Source organism: Apostichopus japonicus, chromosome 17, assembly GCF_037975245.1.
Source record: "Apostichopus japonicus isolate 1M-3 chromosome 17, ASM3797524v1, whole genome shotgun sequence".
In the NCBI taxonomy this organism is placed as follows: Eukaryota; Metazoa; Echinodermata; class Holothuroidea; order Aspidochirotida; family Stichopodidae; genus Apostichopus; species Apostichopus japonicus.
In genome coordinates, this window is record NC_092577.1 from 29,394,305 (window position 1) to 29,417,923 (window position 23,619).

At 36.7% G+C, this 23,619-nt stretch overlaps 1 protein-coding gene across 3 annotated transcripts in view; it reads left to right on the forward strand.

Moving 5' to 3' along the window:
* The window catches only part of LOC139985075 (oxysterol-binding protein-related protein 1-like), a 66,981-nt gene extending 46,633 nt beyond the window's left edge, over positions 1-20,348 (forward strand). For all 3 annotated transcript variants that reach the window (XM_071999270.1, XM_071999271.1, XM_071999272.1), the window contains 9 exons: positions 3,751-4,295; positions 4,521-4,731; positions 11,720-11,817; positions 14,013-14,189; positions 15,908-16,105; positions 16,805-16,952; positions 18,490-18,585; positions 18,766-18,889; positions 19,969-20,348. In XM_071999270.1, the coding sequence (XP_071855371.1) occupies positions 3,751-4,295; positions 4,521-4,731; positions 11,720-11,817; positions 14,013-14,189; positions 15,908-16,105; positions 16,805-16,952; positions 18,490-18,585; positions 18,766-18,889; positions 19,969-20,162 (1,791 nt within the window). In that variant the 3' untranslated portion in view covers positions 20,163-20,348. The remainder of the gene's footprint in view (positions 1-3,750; positions 4,296-4,520; positions 4,732-11,719; positions 11,818-14,012; positions 14,190-15,907; positions 16,106-16,804; positions 16,953-18,489; positions 18,586-18,765; positions 18,890-19,968) is intronic.
* Positions 20,349-23,619: the final 3,271 nt, after the last annotated feature.

Below are 23,619 nucleotides of genomic sequence, written 5' to 3' on the forward strand. Positions count from 1 at the left end.
CATCTGTTTTAAGGCTGTTGCTAGAGATCTGAAGGGTCTTTTCTTAATCCAGCTTGCTTCCTCATGACACAGTTTGTATTAAACTAAAGGCTCCACCCACTGCTTGTACAGTATTTAACCTCACTCAGTTGTACAGAATTCATAAACTAGACAGGATACCACAAGATGTTATTTCCTTTTATTTATTTAGTTAGTTAGTTAGTTAGTTAGTTAGTTAGTTAGTTAGTTAGTTAGTTAGTTAGTTAGTTAGTTAGTTAGTTAGTTAGTTAGTTAGTTAATTGGTTAGTTTTAAATACCTCAAATGCTCATAAGGTATAAATATTTCTTAGTCTGGACCAATTCAATAATTTGATTCAATGCCATTAAATATGATGAAGTGAACACAAGGTGTCAAATCAACCAGTCCTTTACTATGAGAAAACCTGTATAAGTAGAAAGTGGTAGACACTGTAAAGAAAGGCAGTTATACTGTATGATTTATATGGGTTGACTGACATGTGTTTGTGTGCTTGAGTGACATACCATAGGAAGGAAGGAATGTTAATTCTGTAGTTCTATTTCTACAGTTTACAAAACCAAATATGCAAACTGTGTAGATCATATAAGCTTTGGATTTAGTTGAATACACAAAACCACTACACCCAGTCGCCTGAACCATTTAAAATACAGTCGCACACTTCACTTTCCTGGATGCCATGGTAGAGTATTAATTAATAGGAAAGAAGATGTTAGTAAAGCCACCTACCACTTCATCCCACCGTTTGATACAGTATGTTAGAATAAAATATTAAAAAAATGTGAAGGGGTTACTTTTTAGTTGCAGGTTTGTTGCTGGTGTGATAAATACAATGTAATGGTTTGTTTTGACCTTGATATGAAGAGCTCCTTTAGAAAATCTAATTGGAGACTCAGAAACATCTAGATTAATGTTTTATTTAATATTTAAAATTGGAAATATTTTTGGAGGCAATAGAGATTGAGACATAAATGGTAAGGATCATGTGGGGCCCCTCCCCCCAACGACTCCCCATTATCCTCATCTGTAGTAATCAACTTACACCTTTCCAATTTTGAAAAGAAAATTGGTTTGCACGTATCCTTGGTAAAATGTGCGGAATGATACTGATGGTACAGTAATTGCTTTGGTTGCAAAAAAGAGAGCATCTCAACGAACATTGTTAATGTGCTGGTGGACATTGTAAGCCATCAGTGAACCATTGAAGTTAAATGTTTGAGATTCAGGATCACCAAGAGTTGGCCCCTGTGAACGTACTGGTATGTGACTAACCAATATACATAAGAACCCATTGGAATGTGCCTTTGCATACATTAACATATTAAAAGTAATGTCAAGAGACCGTCGCTGATTTTTAGAGCAGCATCCAGGGAAGCCGTTGGGGCGTATTAAGTGTTTAGTGTATGTGGGTAGCTGTAGACTTTCATGGGCTGCTCTTCCCTGGTATTCTGATAAAACAGCTAGTGAGAAATGGGTGGTTTTACGATATAAAGGCAACCCTGATGATTTTTATGGTTTAGTGTGGCAGTTCTTGAAAGTGTTGCGAAAAGAAAACAAGAAGCTATTAAGCAAATAGGTTTTTGCTAAAGAATCTCAAGGACATATAGTGCTATGTGTTTATGAATTAAGGCTGTGACAAATATGCCATAGTGATGCGTAGATTCTACTTTAGCTAGGGTTGCCATTTGTCCAAATTTGCAGACAATTTTCCTGGATTTAACCTAATTCAGTGTTTAGCTTTTGACCACCAAAAATATGAAGAATTTGCCCAACAACCTTTTAGAGATATTTTCATGAGCACTAGAAATACAGTAGTCAATGTTACTCAAGCCTCTTGTATTTTGATTGGCTAATAATCCCATACCCATTGTCTACAAACATTCTTGCATATTCAGTGGTCAATGAACACAGTTTTAACATTAATTTTCCCTGTGTAGAGATAGAGATGTTTGTACCGTAGGCTATCACATGTGTGCACACAAATAGACAATAGGCACCTTGGGCCTTGTTGTGCACGCAAATAGGCAACTTAGGCCTTGTTGTCTAAAATTTCGACAGAAGGCACTCACAGTACTAAGTCACGGTTGCATTGTTTCTCATATAATACTTGAACCATTGGTTTGATCACAGTTGTTATGAGTTTGGACAATTTATAAATCTTATGGGAAGCTAACATCTCTGATAGCCAACTGAAAAGGATTTTTCATCTCGCAATATGTGTGTTCCCTCTGAAATTGAGTGTTGCTCAGTAAAGTACAGTAATTTGTGTAAAAGTATGTTTCAGTTGTAATTTTTTGTGATGAAAAACAGCCATTGAAGCTTGAGTTTTAAAGGAAGGATTGTAGGGATGCAAGTTTTTCTGAGTGGACACATACATCTATCTTATGAACATGCACATGTATCTGGGCAATTGTATCTTAGGGGTTCGATAATGATCCTGTTGCCCTCAGTTTGTGCAGTGCTTTTAGGCATTTTTTTTTGTGTTTTTTACTTCATTTTAACTTCTTAAATATATTTCTATTAGTAAACATCAAAGAAAACTCACTAACAGTCAGCTCTTGTTTTTACGACATATGTTTCCAATTGGGGACTTTCCTTGCCTTGTTTTGTTAGTGGATGTTAGTACGGATATGACATAAGTGATATACAGTGCTGCTTGTTGGCTTGGGCCATGTGGGAATCATAAAGTGAGCACTAAGCTGCATGGTGCAAGATTAACAACAAACAAGAAAACCAAATAAATTACCATATAATGATAGCTATATGTGGAAAATGTGGAAAATAATGTAATGTTTCCCCATTTTGTATGTGTTTGTGTGTGTTTATGTACAGTAGAAAAGCCTGGTGGACATCATACTGTACTAAGTGTTTGGATCCATGTTAGTGACATCAAAATCTCTCTTCTCTTTCTTATACATCTAGGTCAGAGTTAATTTGAGGTCAATAATGGCCAAATTCAGAAAACCTTGTTAATATTATACATACATACTAAAATTGTAAAGCTTGGATGTACTCTGCACATGATAGCCTACGAACTCCCATTTCAGTCTTATATGAAGAGAAGTGGGGGATATGTACAGTATATACATACCTGTGAAAACCAGAAGAGACTATTAACACTACCACTATATACATAGCACATATACCCTTTCTAGCATCTGAGTATTTTAAATCAAAATAACCAATCCCCAAGCTGATATGCCTCCTGACGTTGCCTACAGCTTATTTGTATTCAAAGAACTTGTGCAAGACTGTTAGGGTTAGAAGCTTCATAGAATGTACAGTAGTTATAATAACACTACCCCTGGGAACAGATATTTGTCATCGTTGTTCACACATCATCCTTCAGTATTGTGGGTCAGAGAGAAAATCTATTCCTTTTGGTGGCCTCCCCCACTGACAGTATACAACAAATTGTTGTTAGCTAATAAAATATTTTATCAGCTGGAGGAGGGTCATTTGGACAGCTAGAATGCTGCCATGCAGTTGGTTTATTATTGAACTTAAAGAGCCGCTAGTCATCTTATCAGATTTTATCTTTTCTTGTCTCTTTCTCATGAGTACTGTGAAATTATGTACATGTACTGTACCCTCTAGTAATTTCCTCTGTAACGTTGTTTTGTTAAGGATCCCAAATTTCAAATCTTTGTATGTTTAGCTTAATGTTTTTTCTACCCTCAGTAACAATTATTTTAAACTTGTATTTCTGTCTATATTGTTTTACTTCTCTTTAGTTGAGAGCAACTCAGCTTCAACAGGAGAAGGAAAGATCAGAAGCTTTTGAGAAGGCCCTCACCAACCTTGCCCACGAACATCACTCCTTAGAAGAGCACCTCACGTCGGCCGCTCTACCATTGAGTCCAGAATTTTCAAGCCTCACAGAGAGTATCTCTTCGGACGGCCAATACGGGAGGAGCAGGGCGTCCAGCTACCGTTCGGCGATCAGTCGAGATGAGTACTTCAGTCTAGCAGGGTCAGAAACGTCAGAACTCTCCAGCGACCGGAGCTACGGCAGTCTCGAGAGCGTCACGTTTGATGAAGAAGGGCCGAACGACACTCGAGAGGCGATGTCTACCGTAAGCGGGGTAGAAACGAGCACAGTTAACGCTCAGAACAATTATGCAAACATGAAATCCGATCGCCTGGAAGTCACTCATAACGAGGAAGACGATGTCACAGAGGAAATCGAGAAGGCGGTGGAGAACGTTCATCTGAATGGAAACAATACCAAACCTGGCAATGGCATAGGCCCAGAATTTGTTCTTAAAGGCTGTTCAAGGTAAAGCATTAACAGTTTACTTAACTTTTCTTTTTCAGACTTTCATATATCTCAAGTGTTGTTCACTTTCATTGTGTGAATGTTTTGTTGTGGTTAATCAACGGAACTAACCTGATTGTTGAGATAATCGAGGTACAGCACTTGTTTAAATGTGATCCAGTTTTTGGACATGGCAGATCTTTGTGATATTAACTGGAGTATCTTTTAACTCTCTCTTCCGAACAGGAAGAAACTGCCGTATTCTTCCAACGAGCGAGGACCGGTTTCATTGTGGACGATTCTCAAACACAGCATCGGGAAAGATCTATCTAGAATTACGATGCCAGTAGATGTAAATGAACCTCTTAGTTTCTTACAGAGATGTAGTGAATACACGGAACAGGCAGAGTTACTCACTCTTGCCGGGCAAGCCGATGATCCTGTGGATCGTATGAAAGTAAGTCATGTTTTCTTTTTTATTTTATTTTATTTTATTTGATATGATTTTATTTATTTTTTATTTTTTTTAATATTTTTTTCTTATTACTTACTTTTATACATTTTCTTACACAGGCTCTTTAGCAGTTTGCTAACGGTTCTTGTTTTATGTTATTTTATTGAAGGATTTCATTTTATGGATCATACATGGATAGAATAGGTAGGAAAGAAGGCAGCATCTGGAGCAACAGTAGATACTACACAATTTGTGTAAAAATCATCCACAACTAACAATATGTTAGGTCTGATGGATCACCAAAAGGTCCCTTTGAGGTATATCTGATAGGGGCACAAATGTTTGAATAATTCACAGATCTAGATAAAAGCTAAAAAAATCTTTTATTGCCCTTTTAAAAGGGAAGTACTTACATTTTGAGATCTATGTACACCGTAGAAGATCATCAATTCTGTGTTAATAAAGAGAAACAAGTGCTAATAATATACACCTGTTGCTATTAAGTCATGATAATAACGAAAGCATCCATCCTCTTTTAAGTTGGCATGCTACTGACGATGATGAATAAATTAGTTGGGATAGGAGTGGGGGAAGGGAAGGGATGGGGGAAGGAGTGAGCTAAGGGGTAAGGGATGGGACGAGGGGTGAAAGAATCAGGCTTGGGGCGATTACATCTGAATGTAATCGATTACGATTACTTGAGAATGTATGATTGCGATTACGATTACAGCCTAAAGTTGGAGTAATCGATTACGATTACATTGTAATGTAATCGTGATTACAATCATGATTACATTGTGGTTACTTGCACAATCCTCTGCATATCTGTTCAATATAACTCTCTGCCGGGAAATACAGTAGGGCAATGAAATAGGGCAAAGGAAGGGCATTTACAGTATATACGGACAAAATTGTGGAAGTATATCTACAATTCCTACCAGGCATTACACATTTATGCCTTAACACGTTTAAGATGTGTAACCCATAAGTCCAGTAAAAAATACAATTTAAACAGACAAAGAGTAAACAGACAAATACTAAAGTAAAACAAGTGAAGATTTTCATGCAACACTATATTTTGTAAACTAATAATTTCTGCATAGCAGCAAAACTAAAAACTCTTTTACATTATAACACCAAAATAAAACTAAACAGCTTTGAAATGGTGCATTCCACAGTACATGGGACATGGAAGGCCAAAGTAAAAGTAAATTATTTTCATCAACAAGAGCCCAAGGGCACTGTGGTTCCTTGCGTAGGGGTATATGACAATACACATAATATTTTTTTATGTGGCGAGCGAAAGGTCACCCTGAACAGGATGCAAGAACTGTAGATCCTCTTACCTGCTAGCTGATTCCGACTAATCCCTTGGGATTAACGGATTAGCACGTTTCCTCTTCCCCCCCCCAGTATAGACCGAGTTATCTTTTGTTTATTCCCCCTCAAATAGTCCAAGTCATTTGTATTTTGTAAACTAATAATTTCTGCATAGCAGCAAAACTAAAAACTCTTTTACATTATAACACCAAAATAAAACTAAACAGCTTTGAAATGGTGCATTCCACAGTACATGGGACATGGAAGGCCAAAGTAAAAGTAAATTATTTTCATCAACAAGAGCCCAAGGGCACTGTGGTTCCTTGCGTGCTAGCTGATTCCGACTAATCCCTTGGGATTAACGGATTAGCACGTTTCCTCTTCCCCCCCCCCCGTATAGACCGAGTTATCTTTTGTTTATTCCCCCTCAAATAGTCCAAGTAATTGTGGTCCTACAAAGTACCAACACTATAGCCAACACTTTTGTGATCACAAATTGTAATCAGATTTTTGATCAGAAGGCACTTTTGAGATCTGAATATGGCGTCGAAAATGTAAGAAATATAAGGTCACCTACAAGCGGGTCAACAGATATGATAACATTGGTGACCTCAAATCACATGACCGTTAAGTTTGAAAATGTTCCACCACCCCATTCACAACTTGTCCCAAAATATCAACCATGTCACACCTTGGGAGTTAATTGCATTATATGTCTAAAAATTAACTTTGAACTTGTATACATAACTTCACACACAAAGGTCACCGAGGGGTCAACCAATTGACATTTTTGATCGGTGAGACCTAACTAGAGCATCAAAAGTGTAAAAATTCAAACATTTTTTCTTTGCCCATTTTCTCCCCCAAAAATACTAGTTTTTTAACATTAATTGACCTTTGGTGACCTCGGATCACATGACCGTTAAGTTTGAAATTATTCCCCTATACCATTTGCAACTTGTCCCAAAATATCAACAGTGTCACACCTTGGCAATGGGAGTTATTGCACTAAATGTCTGAATATTAACTTTGACCTCGTATAACTTCACACACAAAGGTCACCTGGGGTCAACCCATTGACATATTTGATTGGTGAGACGTGAATATACCATCAAAACTATAAAAATTCAAACATTTTTTCTGTGCCCATGTTCTCCCCCCAAAATGTTTTTTTTTAACATTAATTGACCTTTGGTGACCTCGGATCACATGACCGTTAAGTTTGAAAATATACCCCTATGCCATTTGCAACTTGTCCCAAAATATCAACCGTGTCACTGCTAGGCACTGGGAGGCATTGCATTAAATGTCTGAAAATTAACTTTGACCTTGTATAACTTCGCACACGAAGGTCACACAGGGGTCAACCTATTGACATTTATGATCGGAAGGTACCTTTGACATCTGAAAATAGCATCGAAACTGTAAAAATCCCAAAAACGCTTAAAGGTCACCAGAGGTCAAATTGAGGTCAAGGGTCACCCAGATGCGGGTCGACATTTGGATTATATTGAAGCAACTCCCAACCCTAACGGACAATTCGTTCTCAAGTTGTCGCAAAAATACTAGTTTTTTAACATTAATTGACCTTTGATGACCTCAGATCACATGACCGTTAAGTTTCAAAATGTTCCCCTAATCAGTTCACAACTTGTCCCAAAATATCAACCTTGTAGCACATAGGCACTGGGAGTTATTGCAGTTTTAATGTTTTGGGTTTTTGGACCATAACTGACCTTTGGTGACCTTTGTGGGCACCAAAAACAATAGGGCACACCTTCTCCATATGGCGGGTCTATGGTCCAAGTTTGGCCTCAATCCAACTTTCCCTTATTGAGATAGAGCGTACCCAAGCAAGTGTCACAGATGCACACACAGACACACACACACAAACACGCACACACAAACACGCACACACACACACACAAACCTGACTACATAGGTTCCTTTTGCTAAAGCAAGGAACCAAAAAGTGGTCAACTCTGGTAAAGCAAATTCTGATCCACCAAAATACTTAATTTGCAGTGATTTTTTCAGCAACAAGGTTAATTACATTAATTAAAGAGGTGTAAATGGTGCAAAGTTGGATGGGTTATTGGACAATGGAATGTAGGATAATATTTTAATAACTTTTTTCACCACAACATGAGATGAGTACAATTAACGTTTTACCAATGAACATTGAAATGTTTATTGTGCTAGAGAATTCTAGAAGCAGGAACACTTCTTTGGTCACACTAAAAGCCAATAGTAAGAATTAGTTTTAATCATTTCTACTTATTTTGCCCTTCTCATTCAAATTTAACTGTAATCATAAATGTAATACGATTACGATTACTTTGCCCTTGTAATCGATTACGATTACTTGGTAATTTTCACAAAAGTAATCGATTACGATTACTTCAAAAAATGTAATCGATTGTAATCGATTACGATTACTGATTACGATTACCCCAAGCCTGGAAAGAATGCATTATGATGAATTAATTGCTTTCTTCACTTTCAAACTTGCTGTATGTAATCAATGTACTTTTGAAATTGGCGAGCCCTTCCTTCCCCTTTCCTGTCACATGATATATACATACTGACTCTCAAACACAGTTTATTTGTTGGTTTGTCATCTACACTATGGCTCACACATAATGCACAATACTTTGCCACACTGCTGTAGATATATTTGCATGGTTAATTACTGTGGTTGGTTGATTGTACATTGTTTACATTAGCTTGTCTTCAACACCTGTTTGACTTCACATAGTGTTGTATGTACATGACACAAGAGAGGTCATGATGAAATCCTTTGGCTGCAAATTTTTTTGTTTCAATTGTGGGCCGATCAATCCAGTCGGTAGTGTGGAATTATCGATGTACTACGTACTCATGCATACTCATACGTAGATGCAAATGATCGAGTTGCTATGTAAAGTAGTACAAAGATTTACATAGTCGTTTTTGTTCACAGGAACCATAGTATTTTATAGGGAAAAATTCAAAGCCTTCAAAATTGGTTCACAAAGATTGAACACTAAGTTATTACCTGCTACTACTAACCACAATTCATGCGAGAGTCAAATTGAAAGTCATCTTCACATTGTTAGGCTCTCTGTTCATCAAAAGTAGTGAATCTATACATTCTAGCCTGAAGGCAACATATTTTAAGGCAAGAAACTGGTTCCACAATAATAATACTAATCGGTTGCTGGATTTACTTCATTGCAATATACTTGAGAACGTTTGGAGATGACTCTGGTGGCATGGAATTCATGAAATGTTTTCACAACTTTTTTTTCTATGTGTGAATATTAAATGTTGGTGCAAGGGACACAAAGTCACAGCCAAACACAAAACAGAACTTTATGGGGTACTGTGTGTGAATATTAGATGGTTGGTGTAAGGGACAGGAAGTTACAACCAAACACAAACTAGAGCTTTATGGGGTACTGTGTGTGAATATTAGATAGTTGGTGCAAGGGACACAAAGTTACAACCAAACACAAACTAGAGCTTTATGGGGTAAGTGTGTGAATATTAGATGGTTAGTGCAAGGGACACAGAGTCACAACCAAACACAAACTAGAGCTTTATGGGGTACTGTGTGTATTGTAACCTGACATAAATACAGCTTTTGGGTTACTATTTGTGAATATTACATGGATTGGTCAGAATAACACAATGTTACAACTCAACATAACTACAGCTTTATGGGATACTATGTGTGAATATTACATGCTTGGTCAGAGTAACACAAAGTTATAACTCAACATAAAGTATAGTAATTATGAGGTAGTTTGTGTGAATTTACATAGTTTGGTCAGAATAACACAAAGTTACAACTCAACATAACTACAGCTTTATGGGATACTATGTGTGAATATGACATGGCTTATCAATGCAAATGTTGTTGAATATTACATGGCTTTATACCTTGAATGCAAATGTTGTTCATTGAGTGCAAATGAGTGCATTGAGTGCATTGAATGCATTGAGTGCAAATGTTGATCATTCTATAGTACCTGACTGAATTGAGTGCATTGAGTGCATTGAATGCATTGAGTGCAAATGTTGATCATTCTATAGTACCTGACTGAATTGAGTGCATTGACTGAATTGAGTGCATTGAATGCATTGAGTGCAAATGTTGATCATTCTATAGTACCTGACTGAATTGAGTGCATTGAGTGCATTGAATGCAAATGTTGTTGATCATTCTATAGTACCTGACTGAATCTGAAGGACACAATGAGTTCTATCGCAGGAATATTGCTTACATCTTAGGATAGTACTACAAAGGGTTTAATACTTTGTCATTTGTTTATTAGGACAGTGCTGAGGTTGGCTTTTAATGACACTCTTTATGCCTTCCGGATTACTTTCTGTGTAGCACCTATACTGTTGTGTTAAAACCTAATCTCTTAAATGTGAACAGTACATGGACTTTGGATATCAGCAGGAGTAGAGATAATAACATAAGATTACCCAAACAAATTGTACAATACAACATCATTTAGCATTAATCAGCAATAAGGAATTGTATGGGTTCTTGCAAAAAGTTTACTATGAATAAAGTTCCCAGGGCACAAAGAAAACTATCCCTTTTGTAAATGAAAGGGTACAGGCAGTTGAAACCGAAGAAGTTATTAAAAACTGAAGGTGTAGATGAAATTGTAGGGGAGAGGTCAAAACTTGTCATGGATCACAATAAGCTAGGTACTTATACCATACAGTACAGTATATTGATCAGTTGTGAATCATACCTAGGCTACTCTATTAGTTAGTTACCTTATATATTGTTCCTTAACATTGTCTTAAAGGTGTTTAGCTTTAAGAAACATTCCTCTGTATCCCTACAGTATGTAGCAGTATAGATTACTTACTCTTTAGTATGCAGCAGTATATTTTTGTTACAATGTTAGTGTTATTAATCTCTAAGTAGGGGGGAACAGTATCCAATATCTGTTAAAAGAATGATTTCTTTATCCCTACAGTATGATGCAGTATCGATTTATTATTAATATTTTTTTTTAGTATGCAGCAGTATATTTTTGTTACAATGTTATTAATCCCTACAGTCGGGGGGAACAGTATGCAATATGTCCTCATACAATGTTTTCTTCCCAATAGTATGTAGCAGTATAGATTTATTACCGTTTTAATGTTATCGTTGTTATTTCCTACAGTAAGGGAACAGTATCCGATGTGTCCTCATACAATGTTTTCTTCTTCCCAATAGTATGTAGCAGTATAGATTTATTACCGTTTTAATGTTATCGTTGTTATTTCCTACAGTAAGGGAACAGTATCCGATGTGTCCTCATACAATGTTTTCTTCTTCCCAATAGTATGTAGCAGTATAGATTTATTACCGTTTTAATGTTATCGTTGTTATTTCCTACAGTAAGGGAACAGTATCCGATGTGTCCTCATACAATGTTTTCTTCTTCCCAATAGTATGTAACAGTAAATAATTATTACCGTTTTACTGTTATTGTTATTATTCCCTACAGTCGGGGGGAACAGTATGCAATATGTCCTCATACAATGTTTTCTTCTTCCCAATAGTATGTAGCAGTATAGATTTATTACCGTTTTAATGTTATCGTTGTTATTTCCTACAGTAAGGGAACAGTATCCAATATGTCCTCATACAATGTTTTCTTATCCCTACCTACAGTATGTAGCAGCATTTGTTGTTGGTTCACCTGCCTCTAATATGGACAGGACAAATAAACCTTTCAACCCTCTGTTAGGTGAAACCTACCAACTAGAGAGGTAAGGTCACGTAACACTACGTAACATTTAATAAGTCAGTGAGGCAGCAGATGTTATGTGAAATATGCTCCAGCAACCTCGTTTGCCAAACATTCCAAAAGATGTTGTTGTTCACACTTGACATATTGTGTAACATTAAGACATCAATTAATGTAAACTAACCATATGGGCTTGTTGTGGATGTTAACCATTTGCAAGGCAAAGTTCATTGAAAACACAGCTTGTGGCACCCTTAAGGCTTGACTATATAGCTGTTACCATACCCACCCCCCCACCCCTCCATACCCCATTCCCCATCTTTTCTGCCCCTTTCGCTATCTCTACTGCCCTTCACTTCCTCTTCTAGGTGGTACACTTCACTGCTACAAAATGCAATTTCCCTTTTTACATTCAACTCAATAATTTGCAATATATTGGAAAGAAAAACTAAAACCCGCTTAACTTAATCAAATTCTCGCAAATGATTACAGAAAACTTTGGAAGTATTAGTTTTGTTTCTCTAGTGAAACTGAAAGGAAAGGGAAACCGGACTCCTGGAAATGACAAAGACTTAAATTGAAACTAACAAAAAATGTATTACCTCCTTTGAAACGATGTTGGTTGTTATTTAACTGTACAATGTTTGTTCAAAACTACTCAACGACAATGGGAACGAAAATAGAAACCCAAATTTGTGGAAATCAGTTTGGCAAGGAGTTCTTTCTTTCAGTTCATTTGCATGTGATTAAAACCAGTATGAATAAACAACTATTAATGTAATGGAGTTCAAAGATATTTCTCAAATATCGAAAAGAATACCGAATGTGATAAAACAATTTAGATATATTAAATTGTAATTAACATTTTTAACAGATTAACACATTAAAATCAATAAGCAATGACTGAAATGTTATATTAAAGGTTCTAAAATGATCAGAGTGGATGAATATTGCACAGCACGATAAATGAAGGAATCCCTGTACGTACAGTCAAATTCTGAATTTCGGCAAGATATACGGATTTCTGAGGTTTCCGCTGGATTTAATATAAAAAAAGTGGGACAATGAGTGGTTTTTGTCATTCCTAAGTTTGTACGTCATTCTGACGAATACCCTCCTAGCAGCTGCATTCAGCTACAGTGCACCTAAAGTTAATGGAGACATGGTCCATGAGAAAATGTTTTGGATGGCTGCTAATCTCAAGTGGTGTAAACTACAACACATATATGCAGCAAAGTGATTTCCCCACCGGGCACACAAAATGATAATCTTGTGTTGTTATGAAGGTGAAATTCTTTCACGAGTTTTGTGTAGTTTTTGCTGGGTTGCGTCATGTATTTCTGTCCCATGATATTGAGTGTTATATGACACGTCCTAAAACTGGCATTGACACCATAAATTCCTAAAACGCCTAAAATCCCAAAACGCCATAAATTTCTCAGCAAGAGATAAAAATGCACGGGAGTATAAATCTTGTCCAGTTCTTACCTAGTCAGAAGCTAATGGTCTTTGTGGGTTTTTATTAACCATTAAAAAGCAAACTTACCAACACAAAATATCCCTTGGGTGAATGACTATTTCTGGTGATATATCTTTTCATAGCCTGAAAATTTGTTTTAATACGTAATTTTGTACAGCCTCCAAATAAGTAATTGTTAGAAAACTCAGAGAAAGGCATACAGATTTGGTTATCATGTATAAAAGACATTTCTCTTGAAAAGTATGGCATAGAATGAACACAGCAAATCCAAAGACCTATTCTCCAGATCAGAACAAGATATGATTGCATAAATAACTTGGTTTCATATCGATAAATGAGACCAGAATCAACCTTTCTTTCCCCTAGTTGGGTTTGTTTTATTGTCCCTAAACATGTTCCATTCTTGGTGTCTATAAGGACTACGTTGCAGGGATGAGCCAGGGTTAAAATAAAAATCGCGTAAATTTGCAAAATTTGCGGTATAGGCTCCAGTTTGCGTATGCTACAGTGTGTTAGGATAATAGCTTTTGTCCCCGAGATAGAAAAGAAATCATGGATATTCCGCGAATTCGCGGAAAAAGCTCATGCCTGACGTTGAAACTCAACATAACCACACAGCTCTGTGCTGACACACTGTAGGGTATTGTAAGACACCAGGCAAGATCGTAATGATATGGTTAAATGATACATCATCAAATTGAATATGTATGGAATGACTTTCCATTTATTTTTCTCAGGACGGATCTTGACGTAAAGATGGTTCTAGAGCAGGTCAGCCACCATCCACCAATCAGTGCCTTCCACATGTCGTCTCCTCATTTTGTCTATCACGGTTCCGTCTACCCTAAACTAAAATTCTGGGGGAAGAACGTGGAGCTACAAACCAAAGGCGTGCTAACAGTAGAGTTGCCAAAGTGAGTCAAGAATTTCAAACCTTCTGCAATTTCTCCAACTGCCTATACACTTTTATGACAAGGATGCTAACCATTCAAAGTGTGTACAATTGGTTTAACCTCCTGTTTTTGACCTGTTTGTTGTAAATTAAACAAATTAATTAAACACAAAACATGACTTCTAGTGAAATAGAGAAAGGGACAAATTCTAACTAAACTAGGTCTCTTGGGAATGCAAAAAAACAAATGTAACGATTCTTCAAATCGATTCGTCTGAAAGGAGCAAAGGGTAATACGTTTGGAAGAGGAAATTTAACTTGCCCCCTTAGCTAAAGTTTATGTTTTGATAATATTTACCAATTTCCTGTCAGACTTGATAAGTAAAGTAGTTATAAAAAACCTTTACTGAATATATTAGCATACTTTGATTGAATTCCAAAACACCTGTTACAATCAAAACACGTTTAATAGTTTTGTGTCACTAAATTTTGTCACACAAAATGAAAGAGAAAGCCAATGGAGAAGTGAATACAATATTTTACTTTAGAGCTTAAAATACTGAAAGGGCCTTGACCTTTCTTTTGCAAGGACTGGTGAGTATCGAAAGGTGTAAATTGCATCCCTTACTGCACAGTGTTTTCCTTATCTAAAAACCCCACAGTACTCTAATATAATAAACTTTCAAAAATGCTCTGTGCTTCATGAAGAATTGTGATTTTCATAAAAAAAAGAATCCTTCCTCTAGCATCCTAAACACCAATCAGTATCCATTGTTTTTTTTTAAATGACAGACATTCTGCTAGAGACCAACGATTTCTGCCAGAAGAAACTTGTGATAATTAACAACAGAAATTTGCAAGCTTTTGTTCAAATTTTAGGTCAACACGCACACCGGGCCAGGCTGTTGTCTGTGCTTGCTCACTTAGAATCCTCATACGCTTTATTGATTTTTACTGAATTTCAAACATGGAGTGCATAAATTTTCTCTCGTAAGATTCACGGCCGGGCACTTTCCCCTCGTTTTCCAACAAGAGTATGTATATCAGAAAATTTTACCCCCCCCCCCCAAAAGAAAATCATAAATATTGGTTGCTTTCAACTTTGTGACTGGTTAAGGACCAGTGTGGGATGTAAAATTTGATGATATGAATTATTCATGAGATTTAATCAACTGTATAATGAACACCTGGCAGGACTTGTTGATCACTTAACTGCAATGAGATAATAAATAAAAGTATGAACAGGATAGGCAGCTGCTTTTTTTTATAAGTGTCACCAGGCTCCGTTGGCAAGTTATATATTTTTTGTTAAGATGCAAAAATCCACCATATGGATTTGCTTTGAGTGGATTTTAGTAAGCAGCTCTGATACCTTTGCCCTTAGACAATTTTCATGATCATGATGAGAGAGAGATGTACTGCTGTTGCTTTCTAGGGTCTACATAATAATAATTAAAGGTCAAAGGTTATCTTCAGATTGTCACTTTAATTTTTTATTATTTTCCAGTCATTTCCAATTTTAAAAGCATATGAAGATTTAAAGTATTTACTGGAGAAAATTGTCCTAAATGATATAATTTAATTGTTTTGATTCAGTGAAGACTCTTTTGTATGAAAAAAAGGCTTTTTGTCTTCAAAGCTTTTGTTTGGTCTTCAGAAGGAATATATATTTTTGGCTAATATTAATTGGTAGTGTTGATGAATGGGTATCACATTTTTATTTGTTTCCTTTTTGGTCAGATATAACGAAGCCTACACGTGGCATAGTGTGGACACGGCTATTCATAACATCATTGTTGGCAAACTTTGGGTTGAGTTCTTCGGACACACGGAAATAGTCAACCACAGGACGGGACACAAGTGCTCTCTTAACTTCAGACCGGCAGGTTGGTTCGGTCGAGATCTCCACAAGGTCGATGGCTACATTATAGACAAAAAGTAAGTCATGAATTAATAAATCAATAACTGTGTCATTGTCTTTTGCATAATCAGATCCATGACATTCAATATTTCGTCCAATATGTGAAACACACTTTGTATATATTTGAGAGTGCCGCCAATCTATATTTTACTGAACGGGGGTTCTTCAGTGTCTTTTTAGAATATTTCAGGACCGTCATTGGGTGGGGGGGGGCATGGTGGAGTTAATTACATTGCTCCCAGCCATTTAGCAGTGTGTTATATCTTAGCGTATCAATGTTTTTGTACTATGTTCTGTGTGCAGTGTTGGGTGGTGTGATAAGTGGTAGACCCCATAGTGAACTTGTATGGTTATACCATTGATGACAACTGTTAAGTCTGTTTCATTGAAACACGTTGGATTGTTTGCCTTAAGCTCTTCAATGCCCAAAAGTTGATGGGAAAAAAAGTTTGGAATATATTTGCATTTTAACTCTGTTTTAACTTGCTGGGTTCTGATTCCCTGGGTTTCTCTGTGATCCTTGAGGGTCCTTGTCTTTGAGGAATGTAGGCCAATCTAAGAACACATACTCATCCTTCTTGGCAGTACCTACCTTTGAAAGAAGGAGAAATTGTCAACCAAGTTTTGAGTTATGCTTCTTCTTCCAGTCCTTTCCAAATTTGTTTGTTATCTATGATGGAATGCTGAAGACCTGTGAGTTTTCTTTTTTTCTACAGGGGTAAAAAGTTACGGAAGGTGTTTGGAAAGTGGCCCGAGTACTTCTACTGTATGCCTGTCGACGCAGGCACGGAGAGTCAGAATGCGGAGACGCAGGGATGGGGCAACTTCTTCATCAGTACTAGTACATCATCACCTGTCGATAAGGTATTGATAACGTTTTTAGATATTATCAGATATGGTATGACCAAGAACGAGGAGTCCTTCCTGGATAAATCTTGTCTAGTGTAACTGGTCTTGTAACTCACCACATGGTGATACCTGTAATGTCAATAACAGACTTATAAATGTACACTATATTATTGAGCAAGGAACGTTACACATTTGCAATCAGACATGTGCATGGTGTAGCAGTGCTGGAGTCTCCCTGCACAGTTGAATATATAGCGCCCTCAAGTCAGAAAATAAGGTGCCAAATCTCCTCCATGACAGGATTATCCTTGCATCATTCTAACTACTCTGCAATCAAATTTAAAGTGTTTATAAAACTGGAGCTGTGAAGATTTGAAAGGCCTAGATATTCCCTGTCAATATATATGATTAATTTGTTGTAGACCTTTTTGAGTTAGAGGTCATACTTTGGCTCTGATGTACCTCATGTCTAGGAGTAGATACTGTAATAGCTAATCACTGATATGTAACTCATTCAATCGGAAGACTGACATTGTATTTGTGTTTGACGCACCACTGCCATTACAGACACACTATTGACAAGGATTGATAATGTACTGACAGTGATTCAGGCATTGGTATGTTAATCTTTGATCTGGGAGATGAAGTCGTGTGTGTCTGCTGCGTCATCTAGCTGTGTTGGTACAAGAAACATTAGACTTTAACTAACTATGATAAAAGCCTTCTGTCAGAGTTTAGTGTTTAGGGATTTATTAGATACGTTTGTTCATTAAAATAACAATGTTCCGGTTGTAGAATGGAGCTGGAAAAAACAACGTCTCAGTTTCATGAACGCAGAGGTGTTTTACCACAAAAGTCACCAAGTAGTGGACACGGGGGTGATGTTCTGTATTAACTATTGTTATGACACATGATCGTAAATAGCTTATGAATATAGAATGAAGTATATACTGCCTACTTTATCATTTGTTTCTGAAGGCCTCTTACAAATACTGGATGGCCAACCAAGGTCTCTCTTAGCCGACAAATTCCAGCATGTTATCGTGAGATATGTTTCTTACGATGTTCATACATTCTGTACCAAAATGGAAACGAGAGACAAACAAGTGTGATGTCATAGATGTACAGCTAATCTAACCTTCAAAACATAAAGTGAAACATAAAGAGTAAAACATAAAGATAAGTGAAACCAAAAAAGATAAAAGAAATATTTGCTGGTAGTTATTCCATGTGTGACATCTGTGAGCTTCTCAAGTCCAAGTTTGGCACGAAATATAATCTTCAAATGAAGGTATCTTGAAATTGGCATGATGGGGTAGGTAGGTAGGTAGGTAGGAAATGAATGACTGTTACATCGGTCGCAATAAATATCTTTTCTTTTAACAGAGGTTGCCCCTAACCTGTAGGAAACTGCCTGGCCTTCTGAATCTCACACGATGCTATTCGAGTTTCCTCAGTGTGCGGTATGTTTAAGGTTAACAAATCAACTGCTGCCAAAGTTTGTTATAAATCCTTCCCACCTAATAACTTCACACCTTTTGAATTTTTTCAGATGCCAAGAAATTTGTCTGAATTTGTCCCAGAAGGCAAGATGGACCAAGCAGAATTGGTTTGGAAGAACAAACAGAGACCAGAGTACGCCAAAGATGTAAGTCACCTCTAGAAAGTCATCAGGAATTTATTTATTTAATTATTTGGTCTCTGGTCATGGTTCTCGATAGAATGTGGCCGGTCTGTCATCATCAGGGTTTTGCTATATAACTATGAGAAATTCTAAGAGGTTAAATTTTGGGAGTTTATGATGTGTTTGTGTATGTTTCCTTTGCAGTACTACAACTTCACCAATTTTACAATGCAACTGAATGAAATTGGTGAAGGTATCAAAGAGCAACTACCCGTCACTGACAGTCGTCTCAGGCCAGACATAAGGCATCTGGAGAACGGAGAAATTGGTGAGTAACTAACCCACAAGCTAAACTTCAAACCTAAAACTCTTCCTTGAGCAATCATATTTGGTCAGAAATTTACGTCTGTTTATTACCTTTATACTGGCTCTTGCAGTTGGCCTGCAGTTGAGGGTAATATTATTTTTATTTTATTATTTTTTTATATTTTTTTATAAGCTTAAAGACTCAATGTCCTTGTTTTCATGTAGGGGTACATTTACTTTACTCTCATGATTTCAAATATTTCAAAAAGATTTTTTAAATTTTTTTTATTGTTAGCCATTTTCTTTGTCAGTAATTTTGTCCTATTTCAGTTATCTTAACTTATAGATGCAAACCGACATTTTGAGTTAGTTTGTGTCCTGTGTGTTGTAAATATTAATACTGTATTCAATAGGGAGGATGTAACAGGGAATCAAACCTGTCCACATCCAACGGTTATGAAAGAAGAATAAAATGGAAGGCAACAGTGTAGAGAGATTTACTTAACAAAATAATGTAAAAAAGACATCGATAAAGAATGTACAATAATTAGTCGAGTTAAGTCAAAGGTCCCTAATATTTGACAGTTTGTTCTGACTGAATTCCTGTTTAAAATCTGTGCAACAATTAGTCCTAAAAAAGGGGGGGGGGGGAGGTTGTGAAAACAAACATTTAAGAAGCAGCATTTTTGTTTTGATTTTGGTCAAATATTCTGTACTATTCAATACCATCAACTGACAGTGACAGTTCATCAACTTGACCAGTGTAAGTGAAGTCCAAAATATGACAGATATCTGTAGAACATTGGAATATTTCATTTTTCCTTCAAACTCAAACACTCAGTATTTTGGCAGCAAATGTTTCATTTATCACACAGAATCATTAAAGTAGTAACTAAATAATGTTCACATGGTGGGTAATCCATTAGCAAGATTGGGCATGCCTAAAGCTGGAGGGAGTTAAACAATCAAAAATACTTGGCAAAATATTCCATCCCAAATTGAAGGCATTGAAACCAATATATTAAAGGTTGTAAAACGGATGTGTGGGTAGACAGATGAAGTAAGAAGCAGAGATATTCAGAAAGATGTTGTCATCTCCAGATAATGCATCCTCTGAGAAACACAGGCTGGAGGAGAAACAGCGAGCCAGTCGGAAGAACAGGAACAAGACCCAGGCAGGATGGACTCCCGCTTGGTTCAAGGAAGGACGCAACCCACATTGTGGTGAGATGGACTGGTTATTCACAGAAGACTACTGGAATAGAGATTTTGCTAAATGTCCAGATATATTTTGAAGACAATCTTTCCGTAACGGTCGGTCGTCTTCTAACGAAACCTTGGAACAGGTATCTTCCTCGTCGCATCTCAGTAGGGTTATCTGCTTCCTTGCATTGATGCTGGGTCTACTTATTGTGACCTGGCAGAGCATAGAGGTATCTTAGATTAGAAGCCCAGAGTTGTCAGACGCTCATTTTAAAGAAGCGCTAGCTCAATGACACACCTACAGTAGACCATAGAATGATAATCTATATCATTCAACCATTGATGGCTGCTCAAGTGGTTGCAGTGTTATTTAAGTTGGTGATAAGCTTTACAAAGTAGAATATTTCTACTAGGTAATATTTATATTCCAATGTACAAAACAGAATTTCTTTTGAAAATGATTTATTAACCGCAGTGGAACATATTTCTGTCTGAATTAGGAGAATTGCTAACAGTAAAACTAACAATCATCAGAGAATGTTTGTCACCCTACAAGGAATCATACCTCTTTGTGATATTGAACTGATAATGAGAGGATTGGTGGTCCTTTCTTTAAAGAAATTAACTCATGAATAACCACTTATTTACAGCTTGGAGTATTTCACTGGCAAACAAGTTTTCTTGCAAGTATCTCTAGCAGCCAGGGCTCACAGGGTTCATACCCACTGGTTGAGACAATCGATTGCATTTTGATAGTACCTCCAATGATAGACTGAGTTTACCCATTGTTTAGAAGTGCAAGTCAGTGATAGACTGGGTGTACCCATTGTTTAGAACTGTATTGTCAGTGATAGACTGGATGTACCCATTGTTTAGAAGTGCATGTCAGTGATAGACTGGGTGTACCCATTGTTTAGAAATGCATGTCAGTGATAAACTGGGGTTACCCATTGCTTAGAACTGTATTGTCTGGGATAGACTGGGGTTACCCATTGTTTTGAACTGTATTGTCAGTGATAGACTGGATGTACCCATTGTTTAGAACTGTATTGTCAGTGATAGACTGGATGTACCCATTGTTTAGAAGTGCATGTCAGTGATAGACTGGGTGTCCCCATTGTTTAAAAATGCATGTCAGTGATAAACTGGGGTTACCCATTGCTTAGAACTGTATTGTTTGGGATAGACTGGGTGTACCCATTGTTTAGAAATGCATGTCAGTGATAGACTGGGTGTACCCATTGTTTAGAAATGCATGTCAGTGATAGACTGGGGTAACCCATTGGTTAGAGTGACTTAAGTGACTTGGAATGTTTCAGTTGATGACAGGTTTGTTGTGTTCATGTTTGAATTACTAGAAGGTGAATACACAAGTATCCATCACGTGAAAAGTTTGTTATTTTAGAGAAATCTATGCAAGTTGCTCTCCTCAACCTTAAATATTTTCTCTGTAGTCATCTAAGTTTTGAATTCTGTTCATTTTCATTTGATCATGATTCTGCAAGCAACTTTGGAAGCAGGAATTTTACAAATCATTCTTAATGTCATGTTTCTTATTTTGGATACCCTAAACCTCAGGTTTACCCTCCATCATTGGTTTTTCTCTTGCATTAATGTGATTCAGTCCCTGCCCTCCCCCCTCCCGTTTTTGTGGAGTTATTAACCATGATTCATTCTATATATATATTAATTGTCGAGCTCGGAAAATTTGAGAGAAAAATTATACTTTGGTTAGAATTGATGATGAGCTCTTGTAACAAATACACCTTATGTGTATTAAAGTCTTTCTTTGCTATTGGGATGGTGGGGGGGGGGGTGGGTGGATCTCATATTGATTCCTGGAGATGAGTCCCTGATGGTCAGTATATCTGATCTAGCTTTACTAAAAACTTTTGTATCTGTATGATCCTTGACTTCGGTCTTGGTGACTGGTGATTATTCTTTTTTGATTTGTTTATTTCTGTTTTATCAGCTGCGTATAATTTCTAACAGTATAGTATTGTGCTTTCTCTCAATTCTTGAAATAAATAGCTTTTGTGTATTTTGTTAAATTTTTTGCCAATTTGGATCAACTTTGCTTACGAGTAGAGAATGTTAGAGATATATATATACAAAAAAATTGGCCTTATTTGATCTTCGAAAGTATCTATGTAACTTTTGGGGAATTTATTCACCCCCACCCCCCCCCTCCTTAACACCATTAAGGATACATAAGTTGTGATACTGATGTGTAACTCTGGTCTTATTACAATGATTGAAATTATGGATATCATGTGCTACATTACAATGTATGAAAAATCAAAAACATTGGTTAAAACAAAACTAGCTATTGTCAACTATACCCCCATATCAATAGAGTTCACTTGACTATGGGAGGAATTAACTCGATGTAACCTTTGACCTTAATATCCTGTGACACTGAGGTCAGTCTAAAGGCCCGGTCACACTACAGCGATATTTTATCGGAATACGGTCTGATTTTTCTGATTTTAGGCCGAAGAGTGAGGTTTGTGGTAGTGAATGTAATGAGTGCAGTGGAATATTCGCATACCTACTCAAAATCTGAGGGGTTCTGGAACGGACTACATTCTGAAGTGACGTCACATCGAAAAACGATAAAAATGGGAAGAGAAATCGGATAGCTATCCGATAAAAGGAAACGGAGTCAATATCAAAAGTTAGGAGAGGGCTATTCCACATCGGAATGGCTCAACAGAAAGCAAATCAGGTCCTTTATCACTGTGACTAGAAGACCCGAACGAAAAACTGGCTGTTTCGATTCCTCCGGGGAAATCGGATAGTATCAGATAAAAAATCGGTATAGTATTCCGATAAAAAATCGGTATAGTGTGATCGACCCTTAAGAAGCCATGCCAAATATCTGGCATAGGTTTTACAAGGCTGTTACTAGGTTTGTGCAAGTTCTACACTGATGCTTCATCAGATTGGTGTAGTACAGTTTTGATTTTTTTGGTAATTATGTCAATTCAAAAAGAAAATTCAATTGTATCCCAGAGTTGTTTGAAATTTTCCTACAGAGAACTTACCAGGAACTTATTGAGTAACAGAACACCTTTGTGTGAGAAACAGGTCCAAACTTGTAATACTTATTTTTGAATATCTATACAAAATAGATGTTTTTGTTGTTGCAGAATTTGAATATATCCAAGTAACTTATAACTCTCCTTTAATAATTATAAGGATGGAGTCATTTTCATACAAGTTTTAGATTTTCAGATTTTTGAAATCATGATCTTGTACAGATGCATCACTGTTTAGTGTTAGTCGATATAAATTCAATAATTCTATCAAAATATTGTATTTCTATTTATATGCAGGCAAGGTTTTTGATAGCCAGCAGATTCAGTGACTGCCACGGTAACAACTGAATAATGTAATCATTTTAATGAGTATATTTTTATTAAAAACCATTGTAATCTTCTTCCCTAGATTTATTTTAAAAACTGAATTGAAGGAATTTGTACATCACTTTTTGGTGTGTGTGTCCCCATCTGTGGTAATTGGTGAATAAAGGACTTCCAGAGAAAA